Source organism: Phalangium opilio, unplaced genomic scaffold (assembly GCF_054372755.1).
Source record: "Phalangium opilio isolate 3A_F unplaced genomic scaffold, DU_Popi_V2 ptg000017l_1, whole genome shotgun sequence".
NCBI lineage: Eukaryota > Metazoa > Arthropoda > Arachnida > Opiliones > Phalangiidae > Phalangium > Phalangium opilio.
The window spans coordinates 1,428,735-1,446,388 of record NW_028324151.1 but is presented as its reverse complement, the minus strand read 5'-3'; the positions used below and the strand labels follow the sequence as shown (position 1 = coordinate 1,446,388).

Here is a 17,654-nt window from a genome sequence, read left to right as displayed (position 1 = left end):
ACTTCATAAAGCACATCTTGAAGATAACTTGTTTAAAATTCCCTTCACTTTAAGTTAACCGATAAGCCACTTCCATTCATTATCTATAAACCCTTGATGCCCCGAAACATTGGGGTTAACTCCTTCGAAGTAATTGCTTGAACAATCATGTTCAAGTACATTCTGGTCTTATTGCGCGATAAATTGAGGATGGGGAGGGAGACCTGAGATCACCGTACACTGCAGTCCAATATTTTAAAATCTTTATCGTTCACAGTTTAATTACTCTATCTTTAATGTAATTATTCTTGTTATTATATGGTTCTTTGAATCCAAAGTCTCTCGACTAACTGTTCTAAATCATTTTAATTTTTCGCGTATCATTATCGTTTGATTGGAGACCATCTTTGAAAGGTACAAGTGTGAAGAACTATTAAGTACGTTAGTTTTGATGGTATTGGTTTGACCAATTGTTTCTTAATAGTCCTTCTTGATTAATGCTACCATGTTGAAACTAATTCTGTCGATACTATGTCTTATTGCGGGCTTGGCTGATTGTATATTGCCGAAATCTGGATTGGTTTGCAAAAGCACTCAAATTCTGCCTAATGGCTACCCTTGTTATTTACCGATTGACGTTGAGGGTTGGATAAAAGCTATAGTTATTAACGGATGTCGTAAGTTAATTAAATTAAATTGATTTTAATTAAATGAATTAAGTTTCGATAGATTAATCGGACGTCTTCACTTTGTTCGTAGATGCCAAAGCTAGCGAGAAAGAAATTGAAAATTTTTACAAATGTTTAATCAGATATTGTCCGAATTACATACAAGTGGTGAATGAAACTGACGTTTTAATTAATTAAGATGAACTTTTAAATTTGATAATGGGTTCTTATTAATATTTAGGGGGTCATTTTGGCTCGGTACCCGCTTCAATGTGGCGAGAAGCTCTTGAACAATTCGCCGCTCCCCGAAAACTCAACTGATTTTGAGGCCGTTCGATTGTATTGTAAAAGTCTTTCGAATAGTTTGTTGAATATCTGTTCTAAATCAAAAGACGTAAGTTAATCAATATTCTTACCAAAATTATGTCTAGGAAAAGGTTCTAATAACGTTTACAGTTCAGGTTAATGTCCTGCGCTATGCACGAATATAACAGAAAGTTAGAGTTAAGATACGCCGATTGGAGAACTTTCAATGTAAGTAATGGTGACGTCATATGATGGGTTAGACAATCAAATATTTATTTGATTAACTAACCCTTTTAATTCGATTACGTATACCAATATTGGTTTTTTTTTCTCTCTGTTTTTGAAGTGTCCCAAAGATTTTAAAAACTTTGAGTATATATTTGAAGAAGGCGGGACTAAGCAAACTATGCACTAAGAGTTAATATGTAATAACATGTATAAAATTAAACTTAATTTTTATTGCGTAAAGACTTTTGATCAAACTATAACGAATAAAAATAAATTTCAGATTTAATTTAATCTGAGATCACGGTCTGCACAGCCCTACAGTCCAATGTTTCACGCAATCTTTATCGTTCACAGTTTAATTACTCTACCTTTCGTGTAATTATTCTTATTATTAAATCGTTCTTTGAACGGTCCCAATACAAAGTCTCTCGACTAATTGTAAATCAATTTTATATCTACACCGGTCGCTTCAACAATCCCTCAAAATAACTTCATTCGCTTTGATCAATAATTAATAAATTAATGACCGATAAATTTCCTAATAATCCATTGTACTTCGTAAAACGTATCTAGTTCTCGCAGATAACGTGTTTAACTCAGCCATGTTCAAGCCAATATTGGTTTTACTTTGTCTTATTGCGGGCTTGGCTGATTCCATATTGACGAAACCTGGATTTGTTTGCAAAAGCACTCAAATTTTGCCTAAAGGCTACCCTTGTTACTTGCCGATTGATGTTGAGGGTTGGATCAAAGTTATAGTTCCTAACGGATGTCGTAAGTTAATTCAATTTGTTTTAAATAAATGAAGTTCAGATAGATTAATAGTCTTCCCTTTTTTAAAAGACGAGAAGGCTACGGACGAAGAACTTAAATATCACTACGAATGTTTAATCAAACATTGTCCGAATTACATAAAAACGGTGAATTAAACTGACGATTATTATTAATTATGATTAATTTTCCATTTAAAAATAGGTTTTCGTTTATATTTAGTGCGTCATCCTGGCTCGTTATCCGCTTCAGTGTGGCGAGAAGCTCTTGGACAATTCGCCCCTCCCTGAAAACTCAACTGATTTCGAGGCCGTTCGATTGTATTGTAAAAATATTTCGAACTGTCCGTTTAAACTCGCCTCTAAATCAAAAGACGTAAGTTAACCAATTTGTTTACCAAAATGAACTCTTAAGAAAATGTTCTATTGACGTTTACAGTTCAAGTTAATGTCCTGCGCTTTGCAAGAATATAACCGAAAGTTAGAATTAAGATACGCCGATTGGAGAGCTTTCGTAGTAAGTAATGGTGACACAATTCTTTAAAACTAATTAGATGAAATTAAACTGAATTGGAAAGCTACTCGTTTCAATCAAATACATGATGGGTTAGGCATTTGATTACGGATAGCAATATTGATTTTTTTCTCTCTCTTTTTGAAGTGTCCCAAAGATTGAGATGTTTCAAAAACATTGAGTTTAAATTTTCAAGAAATCGCAACTAAGCAAAATTGAAGATTTTTCACTGTGTACTAAGAGTGAATATAAATATAATTATAATAATATAATTTAAACTTAATTTTCATTGCCTAAAAACTTTGGATTTTTCAAACATTATTTTAACAATAACAAGTACAAACAAATTTCAGATTTAATTTAAAAAAAAAACACACGAATACAATTTATCAAGCTTACCAATATGACGATTATACTCAAGTGAAGACACATAATGAGGGGGAGGGGGGCCTGAGATCACGGTGTGCACAGCCTTACAGTTCAATGTTTCACGCAATCTTTATCGTTCACAGTTCAATTACTCTACCTTTAGTGTAATTACGTTAATTAACTCGGTTCCAATGCAAAGTCTCTCGACTACTTATTCTAAATCATTTTAATTTTCCGCGTACCACTATCACTTACTTGGACCGCTAGTCCGCTACGTAACGTTTCTTAATAGCCCTACATACTTCGTAAAAGTTTCTAGTTCTTGAAGACAACTTGTTTAATTCAACCATGTTGAAGCGCACTTTGGCGTTACTATGTCTTATTGCGGGCTTGGCTGATTCAATGTTGCCAAAACCCGAATTGGTTTGCAGAAGCACTCAAATTCTGCCCAAAGGCTACCCTTGTTATTTACCGATTGACGTTGAGGGTTGGATCAAAGTTCTAGTTACCAACGGATGTAGTAAGATAATTAAATTGATTTTAATGAGATGAAGTTCCGTTAGATTAACCGTCTTTACATTTTTTATAGACAAAAAGACTACGGATGAAGAATTTGAAAAGTTTTATAAATGTTTATGCGATAATTGTCCGGATTACGTGAAATCGGTGAATTAAACGAATTCTCTAATAAATAATAAACTAAGTTTAATTTTAATTTATTTTAAGGGTGACTCTGTCGTCAGGTACCCGCTTCAATGCGGTGAGAAGCTCCTGGACAACTCGGGCCTCCCAAAAAACGCCACTACTTGGGACACCATTCGATTGTATTGTAAGCATCTTCCGTGTAATGTAAAAAAAGTCGATCCTAAATCGAAACTCGTAAGTACACAAACTTATATAGCAAATTTAACTTGACCATTGGGTCCGAGAGAAAATAATTGCTGCGATTGCAGTACCGGTTAGTGGCTTGCGCAATGCACGAATATACCAGAAAGTTTGAATTGAGATACGCCGATTGGAGAACTTTCAAGGTAAGAAATGAAGGTCTAATTAAATTCAATCAGGTTTAAGTTTTTAATTCAATTAATGGCTTCTGAGTGATAGAATACACAGTGGATTAGATTAGCTAACCCTTGCACTTACTTTGTTTTCTTTCGTGTTTTTGAAGTGCCACCGAGATTGAGAAGTTTCAAAAAAATCTTGAATTTATTTCCAAGAAAGTAAACCGAGAGTAAATATGTAATAATTATAAAACCAAATAAAATAAAATGTCATTGCATAAAGTTAGATCATATAAGAGAAACTATGTTTTCTATTATTACTCTAACCGTAACGAGTATTATAAATAATTTCAACTTTATTTTAAAATAAATTACTATAAAAAATAAGTATTGCTGCATTTGAAGCAACGCTAAAAACCCATATTTCTTTTCAAGGTGTAACGATATAAAACGTACGTACAATGGTAAAACTATAAGTAACGTAAACTAATAAGTATGACACTTTCAATTGCTCTCGTAATGCCGAAATATTACAAGTTGGTTGGCGCGTTTTTGGTGAATTTCAATTAAAATATGACATTTTAATTGAAATTCACCATCAACGTATTTAATTGAGTGTTGTCTTACTTACCCCTGTCGTTTTACTTATGTTAAAACCATTCCCCTTACTCAGCGCTTCAACGTCATACATCTGACACACCTGTATTCGAGTTTAACGTATATAACGAAGCAAAGTCTACTCGCGAGCTCTTCTTTTGACAACGTGTAACCGAACAACATTCATTCCTCGCTAACAAAATGATCCGCATCAAGCTGAGCTGTTTCGTTTTACTAATTGCTATCTTAATGATACGAGAATCGGGTAAGACAATTCGACGTTTGTTTGTTAGTTTAAGGAAGGGGCTGAAGTGATTTTGGGTCTATTGCTCGCTTTTAGAATGTATTTTTGTCTCGTAAGTTTCTTTTTATTTCTGAAAATAGACTAGCTACGGTGTCTTTTTCAGATTGTGTATGTCCAGGAAGGATTATTAGATGCGGTGTAGTGTGTCGAGAATTAAGTTCCGTTACTTGCGTAGCTCCTTGCCGTCGTGGGTTAGAATGTTGTCGAATCTCGTGTGGCTGCACCGACAAAAGTTTTAAGTGTATCAACACCACACTGTCCCTTGTCAGCAATGTGTAATCATTAATTTTTTTGCCATTAAAACTTATGGTACTTCATAAACAGCGTCCATTTGACTCCTATGCCTATCTGTTAAGAACGAATTAGTCTGAAATACCGCGATATACACATTCAAATCAAGGGTATTTTTGTGGTTTTTAGATTGTAAATGTCCCAGAATCCCCCAGGCGTGTGGCGTGGTCTGTGATGCACCAATTAATACTTGCGGACCAGGATCTTCGTGTCCTCCCGGATATGAATGTTGTCCAACCGGATGTGGTTGCAATTTGAACTGTGTCCAAACTCTTACCTGAACACCTTAAAATTAAAACTATGAGATTTCAATAAAGTTTTGAAAACCGGTTAAATTTTGTTGGAAGTTCTTATTGAATTTTAAGGGTGTAGTTAATTAGTTTAATTAAGATAGTGTTAAGTACTCGGGCAATATAGCGAAAGCAAATTTCAATATTCAAACTTCACCAATACATAATTTGTGAATATTCCGTTTCAGAAACGACATGTACTATCTATTGCGACATCATAAAGAATTTGAACTGCGGAGGTCCATGCGGTCCAGGATTAGAATGCATTTTGAACCAATGTGCCTGCGCTTATTCATGTATTCCAAAAGTAAATTCATCTTAGAAAAAACTGTCCTCCGAGGTCTAAGTGATTTCACGAATAAAACAAATAAATTTCAATGACGTTTCATTGTTTCTCTATAAAATGATATAAAACTCTCAAAGTGAACTTGACCATACAGTCAAATTTGAGGAGCATTATTACACGGTGCTAAACCTGATAGTAAAGAAAGTAGTGTCTGGACAAGCGATAGAATCATAAATTTTGAGTTCAGTACGTGCCGGAATTATTTAACCTTTGAAACGCCCGAGGTCAATCAATGGTAGTTTTCTTGAACTTTAAATATTTTAAACACAGAGTCTAGCAAAAACCTAATTCGTGAAAATTATTATTTACTAGGCCTAGAACCTTGAATGAAAAAAAATTAGTGAAATAGTGAAAGTTGTTGACCTCTGAAGGGTCACGGAAACATGTCTGGGAAAAGAATTTAATTATCTTTTATCTCAGTGGAGGAATCATTTTTTTGACGGCCGAATTTTCGTACCTAGACAAAATTGATTGAACTCTTAATTAGAAAGATTATGACCCCGTATTAATCGCATGATGCAGAAGCGACGCTTTCTCTATTATTTTAAACGCAACTTTGTGGAAATTCCCAAAAAGATCCCGAACGTGCCTCGAGAATCATTGACCTGTTAGGAACTTTATCATTTAGGATTGATAGGACCGGAATTTTTAAACTAAAATTTGATTAATATCCGAGCATCGAGCATCTTTCACTTTTCTAATGGAATTCTGTCGTTTTAAAACGAACTTCAGGTAGATTTTTCTGTCTCTTGCAACCCACGCTTGGAGTTAGTTAGGCTTAGAGATAGGAAGTATCTATTTCCAAGTGGCCTCCCGCTTCAAGTTAATTATACGGCTATCGTGGTTGGTTATTCCCTACCTGCCGGGTGACCTTTCGCGTGTAGATTTAGATTGCCATTTTAGACGCGCGTATATAAATAGAAGAAAGTTTCATTCCCAACTTCATCCGTTCGTTGTTTCGACAAGTTTCTAGTCAACGTCCGGAGAAGCGAAAGGTCTTTCAAGGTAGGATTAAGTTCTGTTCAATTCTCTAAGTATGTTTTAAAAGAGAGTAGTCTAAATAGGGGAGAAGTTGGGCTTTTGTGCTCCTAAGGCTTTTATTCTCTGTCTGATCTGTTAATCTAGAGTTAGTACCTCAGTTGGGACAGACAAAAGTTGGTTAATGGTAGGACTAAGTTTTTACGCAGCCCAACATGTTTAGTGACATTATTTCGGAGATTGCGGTTAGGCTAATGTACCATAGCCTACATGAGCTTAGAGTTATGGTGTATCTTAGAGAATTTCATATTAGAATAACCCAATATTAGTTGGGCTATCAGAGTCAGAAGGTTTTTGTCCTCTGTCTACTTTGGTAAGCCCTAGTTATTCTATTCCAAAGTTGGTCAATGGTATGTTATTGTGTTTAAAGGGATCGTGACACGCGCCTGACCAAAATGATGTCCAAAATTATCTCCATCTTCGTATTATACATCGTGCTTGACATCGCCCTTGGTCAACAACAGTACACGTCCGTCAATGAACTACCCAGAAACGTCCACCGATTGAAACTGGACGGTATAGTAACGTCAGTACACGAGGGAGACACTATCATGTTTTACCACGCCCCCGATGACGTACCGATCCCGAGGAAAATCAGCTACCGCGACACGATGATCGTCAGACTGGTTGGAATTCGCGCCCCTAGAATGGGCCGACCTGGCAAACCAGGTGAACCTTTGGCGGAGGAATCTAGAGCGGAACTCGAACGCCAACTTCTGAACAAACGCGTACGACTGGATCTATTCGCCAAGGATTATTCCGACCAATTATGGGGGTCCATTTTCACCGGAAACGATTACGTATCACTTAAAATGGTTGACAAAGGTTTAGCTACGGTTCTGACCGATTACGACGCTGTTTACGGTGACATCAGGAGAGCGTTATTTATGGCGGAAAGCGTAGCTAGACGTAAGCGTGTCGGCGTTTGGAGTTTAGAAAATTAAACTCGTTTAAATAAGTTATAACATTTTCCGTACATCTAAGTTCATCTTTCAAGTAAATCCTTTTTGTTTTTGTTTGTTTCATCCCATTAAACTTTATCGGCTCTTTAACCACGTATGTTTAATTATGATTGTACCACAAACAATACGTTCTTGCCAAAAAAAAAGAGAAACACGAGTTGCATACTCTTTTTATCAACTCTTGGTTAAACCTATAAATTGTAACTGTGAAATAAAGTGTCGACAATTTTGAAATATTTATTTTTTCTAAATTTAATCTACATTAGTTAGAAGAGATTGGGTGTCATTTGAATTATTTTAAAAATCTAAAGTGAACCCGATTTAGGCAAAAATACGAGGTGAGCGAAGGTCAACTTAATTTTTTCGGAAAGTTTATTAATTGGACTTTTGGGGTTAAAACAATCAGAGTCGCTCTACCGATACGCGACGTCAGTCTTAGATCCAATGACCGATGTCTTTCTTTCGAAGGAATGAAGCAAGTATACTGCACCTTGAATGATGTTAGGTATGCAAATTCCAAGCCAAACACCCAAGAAACCCCCAATGAAACTGAATGTTTCGATCACCTACATAAATTAAGGTAAAATTAATAAGTTATATTTAATTCGTGGTTTTTTTCTTTTAATTTATTCACTTTGAATTTGGGTCTGTGGGTAAAAATAACTTCCGTACATCCGCGTAGCTCTAAATGCATCAGCGTTTTTGTCATATCTTCTCGTCTAAAATTATAAAAAAAAACTCTTCAGGTCGAAGTTGATCGAGTGTTTTTAGATTAATACTTAACATACGTAAAATCAGTGAGTTTAGTAATTGCGAAGTCAAAATACTCCGTCCTATAATGAAAACCAATTGAACTTGATTAATTAAAATTAAGAAATTAATAATTAACTCACCGGCAAGCCATAGGGCACTTGCTTTCGCAAAACACGCGAACTTTGTCTTGAATATAAACACATTTTTCTAAAGAAGTGCAAGTCTTATTTTGAGAATAAATAATACACCCTAATCTGAAATCTTACCTGTACAGTTGTGAAGTGCAAAGAAGGAGGGAATCGTATTTGGTACGCAACCGCAGATATCATTTAGTTTTATCCACATACACTCGTATAAACACGTCTAACAATTGAAATTTTAAATTAAATTAAATATAATAATTAACTGAAATTTCTCATTATAGAATGCCGTGTTTATATTAATATTGACTCGTTAGCTTGTAAGGTATATTTGATAAAATAAGTAGGAATGGTTACGAACATCTCGTCCAATGTTTCTAAATTTCCTGGATTTCAAGAGCTGCTTGGTGTAGTTGAAACATTTAGTTTTGTAAGGAGGGGGAAGTAGATTTACGACAGTCTGTAAGACAAAAAAAATGTAATAATTGATAACCTTATTCATTAGGGAAACGAAGAATATAGCACCTTTTTGAATACGGTTTTCAATGAAGCACCCGTTTCAAGATAGTACGTTCTAATTGACCTTGTCGGAAAGATTTTATCGCTATGAATGAACAAGTCAAATCCTAACATTCTGTTCATATCAATTTCGATGTCGTTGTAAACGTCAACTTCGTAGAAAAATTCTACGAAAGAAATTGTTTATATTTGTTTGAAAGATTCTAGATCATTAACCAACCCGCGAATGGACCGTCAGCTTTAGGCAGTGGATTCCAGGCTCCATTTATGATGAAACAAAGTTGGAAGCCATTGTAGACCCATGACCTAACAATCAAAATTATTCGAAATACCATAAGTATTGGTCTATGGCTCTTAATGTACTCGACTCGAAGACTACCTGTTACTGTAATCGATATTCAGAAATATTTTCGTATCGTTTTCGTAAATGTATCCGCATTTCGAGACCAGTTTGATGTTTCTCATGGTATGCAGTTGAAACTGTTCCACCTCTTCTTGGGACACAATCTAAAATATTTGCATTTTTTAAATCAGCGCTCAGTTTGACGAAAAAACAATTTATACTTTTAAAGAATCGTTGCTAATCCATAGTCGCACGACTCTGAAATTAAAAATCATTCTAGCGCATGGTGTTTATTCAACGTGAAATGCAATCCTTACTCTAAGCTTGGACAAACGGTGGATGCCGGAGGTAAGACGTTGTCGTTTATTTTAACAGCAGCGTCGACCGAAGTTGGAAAAGTGTAATAGTGATTGATAAAATTCCAAACTTGATAAATAAAAACCACCGTGCACAGAAAATAAACTAGGTATCTTATTTGTATATTTTTATTAGGATTTCGTGACGTTAATTGGGGCGAATTTTGATGACATTTCCGCCTCCTCCTTCGAATCGGATTTCTTAATGGCTTCGTTAAATAGCGACTGTAACGCAATGGTTTTAATTTCAGTGGCATCTCGGGTTTATAATACCTTTATCAAAATTTGCCCAAGACCACTATAACTTTAGAAAATGTTGACTATTATATTGAACAAAAACAGTGAAACAATACTATAGCATAGTTTTCGCATTAACTGTACACGCGCAAATGGTGAAACGCTGTGATTGTATTACTTTGGTCAACATTGCGAAAGTAGGTCGTGTGATATCGATGTTTTCGCATCTCCTGGAACGAAATATGAAAAAAATTTCTCATTGACTTTCGATATAGTTTCTCAGTGTTGTCCTTAAAGTATTCTACTTGAATTTACTTTTGAACAAGTAACATGAACGTCATCAGAGCTGGAATACTCGAAGTGGGTGACTTGAAGCAACGTTTCTTCCAGTATTAATGTTATATTTAATACGCAGGAGGCTCTTATGATCGAATCGGAAGTCAAGTTCTACGATGAAGTAAAAAGATACCTTAAAGAGACGGCCAATTTAACGTGAGTTATTTTCTTAAATCAATCGAATCGAGGACTTTGCTGGGTAATTTAATTATTCGAAACTTATGTTCAATGTAATGTGTAGGGTTAATTAATTACTTTAATCTTGTAGATTAGAATGGACTAAATTAAATCAAAACGACCTGGATAACATTGCGTTTTTCGGCCGTAATGTAAGTCGTTATACTTAAAAATAATGCTGCCTCATTTCGTCTCGAACCGCCTTAAATTTCAGGAAACAATTGTGGATCTGTTTATTTATCCAATCGAATTGATAATTTTTGACTCGTTCTTGAGGTCGGTGACCAGAGTTTCCGCGTCATACTCAGAGTCCCTGTACGTGTTAATATCAAGCCCCCCTCCAATGCTGAAAATTTCAAATACGACTCTAGTTAACGTCGACAACGCCGTAATAATCATTTAGGGACTTTTGTCTGTATTTGAAAATAGTAAATCTTTATGCTCTCAAGGTCTTAGGCTTGATATTGATCTTTCTGTTTGCTCTAACGACACTTTGGTACGTAATCCATTACATTAAGAAAGACCCAAAGTTCATCTGGCGCTCAGGAAGCTCAAACCATGCCTGGAAAAAGCTCGTTAATTTCACTGAGACGTTCTATGGATTTTTGGTCACACTACTGGGAAAATGTAGGCTTATGATACTATAACTATAAGTAAGATGTGTTTTGTAAGTAAGATGTTTTTATTTAGCTTTCTTGGCAATTCCGAGATACCTCGCCATTCGAGTCTTCGTGATTATCTGGTTGATATCGGCGCAATTTGTAATAATTCAATTTGCGGCTGTACTGCAAGCCGATTTCGCCGATATCACCTATGATTACATCGATTCGATCGAGACGCTGTTGAAGCATCCCGACAAAAAGCTCAAGGCTCTGGAAAATTCACCCGAGAAGTATTTTCTAACCAACATGGTAAGCTGAATCTCGAGATTCTTGGACACAAATTAATGCCATTTATAATTTCAGGCAATTGACAACGTGAATTACAAAACCCTATACGAAAGAAACAAAGAAACGATGTCTATCGACGCCTTTAACTTATTCGATGAAGAATTTTACACCAAATTTGATAAAGACACGATTTTATTCGGTTCGTCTTACATCATGGAGTTAATTTTGTACCACGCTCTGAAGGACAGTCACTCGAGCGTTCGTCTGTTCTTCTCGAAGGAAGTCAGGGCTAACACCGTCTCTATCATCTACCCCACCAATGGTCAACTGTGGAAAAGTCATAAGGAACGCGATTTTATTGACAACAGGTAACCGGCCGGGATTTATGAACCTATTCAACCTATCAGTTTTTAATATAATAAGTCTATATAATTTAGACTGATGACGGTCTTGTTTGAGACTCAATGGGTTCACTATTTTCGGTACACTAAAAAAATTTTGATTGATGCCATAACTTGGAAAGAGGAACAACCTGAAACCGGACCACTCTTATTGGTCAACATCTACCAGTTATTTTTGTTGGTATTCTACGGAAATTTATTCTCGACCTTAATTTGCATAATCGAATGTCTGACCCATCGCGGAAAGACCAGGGTAATAAAGGTCAAGAAGACTCAAAGACGACTTTATTTACTAAGAAGGAATTTCTTCCTTGAATAATATGGTATCTGATTCAGTATTGTTACGAGGTACACCTAACGGATATTGTCACTAATAATCTTTGCTAAATCCAAGTTTAATTACTCGTTTAATTATAATTTGAAATATTTCTTATTTTGTACGCTCTCTCGAATAAATACGAAAAACATTCTAACCATAAACTTTCCTTTAATGACTTTGCATCACGTTCCAGCATTGATCCGTTGTTTTTCTTAGCTTGCGTTTATATACCAATTTTAACAATATAAAAAATTAGGCAATTACGGTAACGAGTCTTTCGTGTTTTCGCGGTAAAACATTACTTGGAATAATCAATACAAACAAAAAACACTCTTAAGTATCCACACACCTGTCACATTCAAAAGTGCATTTGACAAATTCCGGGAAAGTGATCATCGCGTTAGGGAAGTTTTAGCTTGGTTACTCCTGCACCCACTTCGAAAGTCCGTATCATTATCGCTTACTCTAATATATGAGCGTAAACAAGTAAGTTCAGTTTTTGTTATCAACGGTATGACTGTATAAAGTAGAGCTTTATTACTTAATAGGTTGGAAATAATGTGGAGACACATTAATAGCCATCTCTTACACTCCAACTTATTCCCAACTTGAACGAGTAACATGAATAGCTACAGAGTTGGTTTGCTCGAAGTAAGTGTTACTGAAGATAAATTTCCTCACAAAATTATAATGTATTCATTCATACATTATCAGGAGTCTCTTCTGATAGATTCGGAAGCCAAGTTCTACGATGAAATTAAAATATACGTTGAAGGGGTGTACAATGTCACGTGGGTTCATACGTTACTTACGCTTAAACGAGCACTTTGTTACGGAAAAATCGCGATATCCGTCCATTTTAAATTAATCATCATGAGTTGAAAATGATTTTTCTTGTAATATGTTTAACTTAAATCTTGCAGAATAAAATGGATAAAATTCGGTCAAGAAGACATTGAAAACTTCGCCGTTTTTGCGCGTAATGTAAGTTAATGGTAGTTCATAAATATATATTAACGGAGGGCAAATGAAAGGAAAAGTTATGCTCAGGAGTTTATGAAAGTGCCCAGTATGATGTTTACATCGCTAAGTCTCGTTCTCTCTCTAGATTCTTTGGTATTACGTTCTATTCCCCCCCCTCTACTACAAAAATAGTTCGGCTCTTGAGATGGTTTTTCGTTTTCGGTGGTGATATATTTCGTCACCCCAACGTGATAAGTGAAATGTGGTGACGTTTAATTTGGCTTAGAGGCAACTGCCCTTTCCTTACTATCTCACATTTTTTCGAAACGTAATCATTTCAGGATACACCAGTGGATTTATTTGTTTATCCGATCGAATTGATCATTTTTGACTCGTATTTGAGATCGCTGACCAGAGTTACAGCGACCTACTTAGAGTCCTATTACATGTTAATATCAAGGCCTCCTCCAATTCTCAAAATTTCGAATGCGACTCTCGTTAACGTCGACAACGCCGTAAAACTCTCATTTATTGACTGTATCTTGAAAATACGTTTCTAATTTTTTATTACTAAAGGTTACCATCTTGGTATTATTATCCCTGTTTGCATTAACGACACTTTGGAGCGTGATCCACTACATTAAGAAAACCCCGAAGCTTGTCTCGCGCTCTAGAAGCTCAAACCATGCCTGGAAAAAGCTCGTTAATTTCACTGAGACTTTCTATGGATTTTTGGTCACATTACTGGGGAAGTGTAAGTGAGTTTACAGCGTCATAAATAAGATGTGTTTTGTAACTAAGATCCTTTATTTAGCTTTCCTGGAGATTCCGAGGTACCACGCCATTCGAGTCTTCATGATTATCTGGTTGATATCGGCCCAATTTGTAACAATTCAATTTGCGGCTGTACTGCAAGCCGATTTCGCCGATAGCACCTACGATTACATCGATTCGATCGAGACGCTGTTGAAGCACCCTGACAAAAAGCTCAAGGCACTGGAAAATTCACCCGAGAAGTATTTTCTAACCAACATGGTAAGCTGAGTCGCGAGATTCTTGGACGCAAATTATTGAAGTTTATAATTGCAGGCAATTGACAACGAGAATTACAAAACCCTATACGAAAGAAACAAAGAAACGATGTCCATCGAGGCTTTTGATTTATTCGATGAAGAATTTTACATCAATTTCGATAAAGATATGATTTTATTCAGTTCTTCTTACATCATGAAGTTAGTTTTGTACCAAATTCTGAAGGGTAGCTACTCGCGAGTGCAACTGTTCTTTTCGAAGGAAGTCAGGTCTAACACTGTCTCTCTCATCTACCCCACCAATGGACAATTGTGGAACAGTAAAAGGGAACGCGAGCTGATTGACTCCAGGTAGGGAAGGAATACTTATTTGCACCGCAGCCAAGCTAAATGAACTTGTTGATCATGACCATTTTATTTTAGGCTTATGATGGTGATATTTGAGACCAAATGGGATCACTATTTTCGTTACACTCATAAGTTTGTAATGGACGCCATAACTTGGAAAGAGGAACAATCTGAAACCGGACCGCTCTTATTGGTCAACATCTACAAGCTATTTCTGTTGCTTCTCTACGGCAATTTATTCTCGACCTTAATTTGCATAATCGAATGTCTGACCCATCGCGGAAAGACCAGGGTAATAAAGGTCACGAAGGTTCGAAGAAGACCTAATTTTCATCGAAGGAATTTCGTATAAAAATCATCCGAGTGTGAATAACAACTTTCCGGCTAGGAAAACTTAACTTTGTCAATGAACTGTCAGTATAGTCACGTGATAATCCAAACAGCTAACCTCACCAATAATCTTCGTTAAATCAAACTTCATTATTTTTTTTGGCTTTTACGAATAAAAATGAGATAACTTTAGATTGGAAGTTTCCTTTAATTACTTTGCATCACGTTCAGCCATTGATCCGTTGTTTTTCCTAGATTGTTAATTTTTTCCGGTTCTTAGGAAACAGTTTCGTGTACTAGATTTAACAGTAGGGAAAATAGCATGTTTGCCCTAGCGTACCTTTTGCGTTCTAACATTAAAACATGTTTTGAAATAATCAATACAAACAAAAAACACGTGAAGTAACCACGCACCTGTCACGTTCAAAAAAGCATTTGACAAAATTCAGGGAAGTGACCATGGCGTATAAGTGAAGTTTCAAGTCGATTTCTCCATGCACTTCGAATGTCCGTATCATTATCACTTACTCGTATTTGTGAACTTAATGGGCATTCACTGTATTGAAATTAACGTATTGTCTGTATCTAGTAACTATAACGATTTTTATGGTTAGGGTAAAGGTTCCTGGGAATATGGATTATCGTAAAGCTTACCAGCGGTTTCGCCTTAAATCATTGACACAAAGCTACGAGCGATTCTCGGTTGAGCTACGTAATTAAATAAAGTTCCAATTTAATTTAATGAAATATATTGCCCGCTCGAACGAGTAACATGAACGTCATCAGATGTGGTGTGCTCGAAGTTAGTTAATGGTTTTGAGGTAACGTTTCTTCAGGAATTAATGTTATATTTACTACGCAGGAGTCATTTTTCATCGACTCGGAAGTCAAATTCTACGATGAAATTATAAGACACATTAAAGAGGCGGCCAATTTAACGTGAGTTCACTTCGTAAAATTAACTAACTTATTTCAATTTTATTCATATTGATTTGAAAAGATTGTTCTTTAAACTTTGTAGTTTAGAATTTACTAAAGTCAGTCAAGTTGACATAAGTAACTTTGCCATGTTCGGCCGTAATGTAAGTTTTTCTGTTTCGATAATTTGGTATGGACTAGAATGAAAACAATCTGAAATTTCAGGAGACAGTTGTGGATTTATTTATTTATCCAGTCGAGTTGATCATTTTTGACTCGTTCTTGAGATCGGTGACCATAGCTTCGGCGTCATACTCAGAGTCCCTGTACATGTTAATATCAAGCCCTCCTCCAATGCTGAAAATTTCAAATACGACTCTAGTTAACGTGGACAACGCCGTAATACTCATTTTCTGATTGTATCTTGAAAATACGTTTCTAATTTCTTATTACTAAAGGTTACCACCTTGATATTGATCTTTCTGTTTGCTCTCACGACACTTTGGTGCGTGATCCACTACATAAAGAAAGACCCGAAGTTTATCTCGCGCTCTAGAAGCTCAAACCATGCCTGGAAAAAGCTCGTTAATTACACTGAGACTTTCTATGGATTTTTGGTCACATTACTGGGGAAGTGTAAGTGAATAAACAGCGTCATAAATAAGATGTGTTTTGTAAGTAAGATGTTTTTATTTAGCTTTCTTGGCAATTCCGAGGTACCTCGCCATTCGAGTCTTCATGGTTATCTGGTTGATATCGGCGCAATTTGTAACAATTCAATTTGCGGCTGTACTGCAAGCCGATTTCGCCGATATCACTTACGATTACATCGATTCGATCGAGACGCTGTTGAAGCACCCTGACAAAAAGCTCAAGGCACTGGAAAATTCACCCGAAAAGTATTTTCTAACCCGTATGGTGAGCTGAATCGCGAGATTCTTGGTCGCAAATTATTAACGTTTATAATCGCAGGCAATTGACAACGAGAATTACAGAACCCTATACGAAAGAAACAAAGAAACGATGTCCATCGAGGCTTTTGACATATTCGAAGATGAATTTTACATCAATTTCGATAAAGACTCGATTTTACTCAGTTCTTCTTACATCATGCAGTTAATTTTATACCAAGCTCTGAAGGACAGTCACGCGTCAGTTCAACTGTTCTTCTCGAAGGAAGTCAGGGCTAACACCGTCTCTCTCATCTACCCAACCAATGGACAATTGTGGCAAAGTCCAAAGGAACGCGATTTTATTGACAACAGGTAACCGAGGATTTAAATATTTCCATCGTAGCCACGCGCCCACGCTTAGCGGATCTGTTGACCGTAAGAAATTTTAAAATTTAGATTCCTCATGGTCATGTTAGAGACCAAATGGGACCGATGTTTTCGCTTCGCTAATAAAATTTTAATTGATGCCATAACTTGGAAAGAGGAACAACCTGAAACCGGACCGCTCTTATTGGTCAACATATACAAGCTATTTCTGTTGCTTCTCTACGGCAATTTATTCTCGACCTTAATTTGCATAATCGAATGTCTGACCCATCGCGGAAAGACCAGGGTAATAAAGGTCAAGAAGGTTCGAAGACGACCTCATTTTCATCGAAGGAATTTCATGTAAAACTCATCCGCGAGTGGATAGCACATATCCGGCTTTGTTTGCCAATGAAATGTCAGTACAGTCACGTGGTAATCAAAACGGCTAACATCATCAACAATCTTTGCTAAATCAAACCCATTATTTTTTCACTTTCGAATAAAAATGAGAAAATTTTTGACTGGAAGTTTCCTTTAATGTTATTGCATCACGTTCAACCATTGATCCGTTGTTTTTCCTAGATTGTTCATTTTTTTTTAGGTTTCATACGAAACAGTTTCGTGTATTAGATTGAACAATAGGGAAATTACTCTATTGCGATAGCGTA

The 17,654-nt window shown here is 36.1% G+C and overlaps 6 protein-coding genes and 1 long non-coding RNA gene across 18 annotated transcripts; all 7 read left to right on the top strand.

The window, feature by feature from the left end:
• Positions 1-94: 94 nt before the first annotated feature.
• On the top strand, positions 95-1,604 carry LOC149702275 (uncharacterized). 2 transcript variants are annotated; one of them, XM_089866066.1, is made up of 7 exons: positions 95-393; positions 464-656; positions 739-815; positions 889-1,041; positions 1,104-1,181; positions 1,300-1,378; positions 1,462-1,604. In XM_089866066.1, the coding sequence occupies exons 2-6, from the start codon at positions 485-487 to the stop codon at positions 1,366-1,368; spliced, it is 549 nt and encodes a 182-aa protein (XP_089722192.1). In that variant the 5' UTR covers positions 95-393; positions 464-484; the 3' UTR covers positions 1,369-1,378; positions 1,462-1,604. The 2 variants fall into 2 exon arrangements, with proteins under 2 accessions (XP_089722192.1, XP_089722193.1); XM_089866067.1 differs by having other exon boundaries at positions 1,300-1,388.
• LOC149702274 (uncharacterized) lies at positions 1,462-5,699 on the top strand. Of its 11 annotated transcripts, XM_089866065.1 has the most exons (10): positions 1,748-1,955; positions 2,025-2,101; positions 2,175-2,327; positions 2,391-2,468; positions 3,147-3,354; positions 3,424-3,500; positions 3,561-3,713; positions 3,788-3,865; positions 4,271-4,287; positions 4,509-5,362. In XM_089866065.1, the coding sequence occupies exons 1-9, from the start codon at positions 1,784-1,786 to the stop codon at positions 4,274-4,276; spliced, it is 1,002 nt and encodes a 333-aa protein (XP_089722191.1). In that variant the 5' UTR covers positions 1,748-1,783; the 3' UTR covers positions 4,277-4,287; positions 4,509-5,362. The 11 variants fall into 11 exon arrangements, 6 of the variants coding, with proteins under 6 accessions (XP_089722187.1, XP_089722186.1, XP_089722191.1 ...); XM_089866061.1 differs by adding an exon at positions 1,462-1,556 and having other exon boundaries at positions 1,764-1,955; positions 3,788-5,362; XM_089866060.1 differs by adding an exon at positions 1,462-1,556 and having other exon boundaries at positions 1,755-1,955; positions 3,788-5,362.
• A 1,397-nt stretch (positions 5,700-7,096) lies between these two features.
• LOC149702273 (uncharacterized) lies at positions 7,097-7,645 on the top strand. Its single transcript, XM_089867095.1, has one exon. The coding sequence runs from the start codon at positions 7,097-7,099 to the stop codon at positions 7,643-7,645; it is 549 nt and encodes a 182-aa protein (XP_089723221.1).
• Positions 7,646-9,750: 2,105 nt separating this feature from the next.
• LOC149702272 (uncharacterized) lies at positions 9,751-12,303 on the top strand. Its single transcript, XM_089865772.1, has 9 exons — positions 9,751-10,208; positions 10,287-10,371; positions 10,427-10,503; positions 10,616-10,676; positions 10,739-10,912; positions 10,974-11,151; positions 11,215-11,435; positions 11,490-11,782; positions 11,852-12,303. Exons 2-9 carry the CDS (start codon positions 10,342-10,344, stop codon positions 12,132-12,134), a joined length of 1,317 nt encoding a protein of 438 aa, XP_089721898.1. The 5' UTR covers positions 9,751-10,208; positions 10,287-10,341; the 3' UTR covers positions 12,135-12,303.
• A 452-nt stretch (positions 12,304-12,755) lies between these two features.
• Positions 12,756-17,469, top strand: LOC149702269 (uncharacterized). Its single transcript, XM_089867094.1, has 8 exons — positions 12,756-12,785; positions 12,849-12,925; positions 13,058-13,118; positions 13,439-13,612; positions 16,183-16,360; positions 16,422-16,642; positions 16,697-16,989; positions 17,074-17,469. The coding sequence occupies exons 1-8, from the start codon at positions 12,756-12,758 to the stop codon at positions 17,348-17,350; spliced, it is 1,311 nt and encodes a 436-aa protein (XP_089723220.1). The 3' UTR covers positions 17,351-17,469.
• On the top strand, positions 14,197-14,854 carry LOC149702271 (uncharacterized). Its single transcript, XM_089865771.1, has 2 exons — positions 14,197-14,479; positions 14,552-14,854. Exons 1-2 carry the CDS (start codon positions 14,238-14,240, stop codon positions 14,826-14,828), a joined length of 519 nt encoding a protein of 172 aa, XP_089721897.1. The 5' UTR covers positions 14,197-14,237; the 3' UTR covers positions 14,829-14,854.
• Positions 15,328-15,889, top strand: LOC149702270 (uncharacterized). Its single transcript, XR_016381656.1, has 3 exons — positions 15,328-15,608; positions 15,669-15,745; positions 15,828-15,889. It is a non-coding gene; the product is annotated as an uncharacterized LOC149702270 (long non-coding RNA).
• Positions 17,470-17,654: the final 185 nt, after the last annotated feature.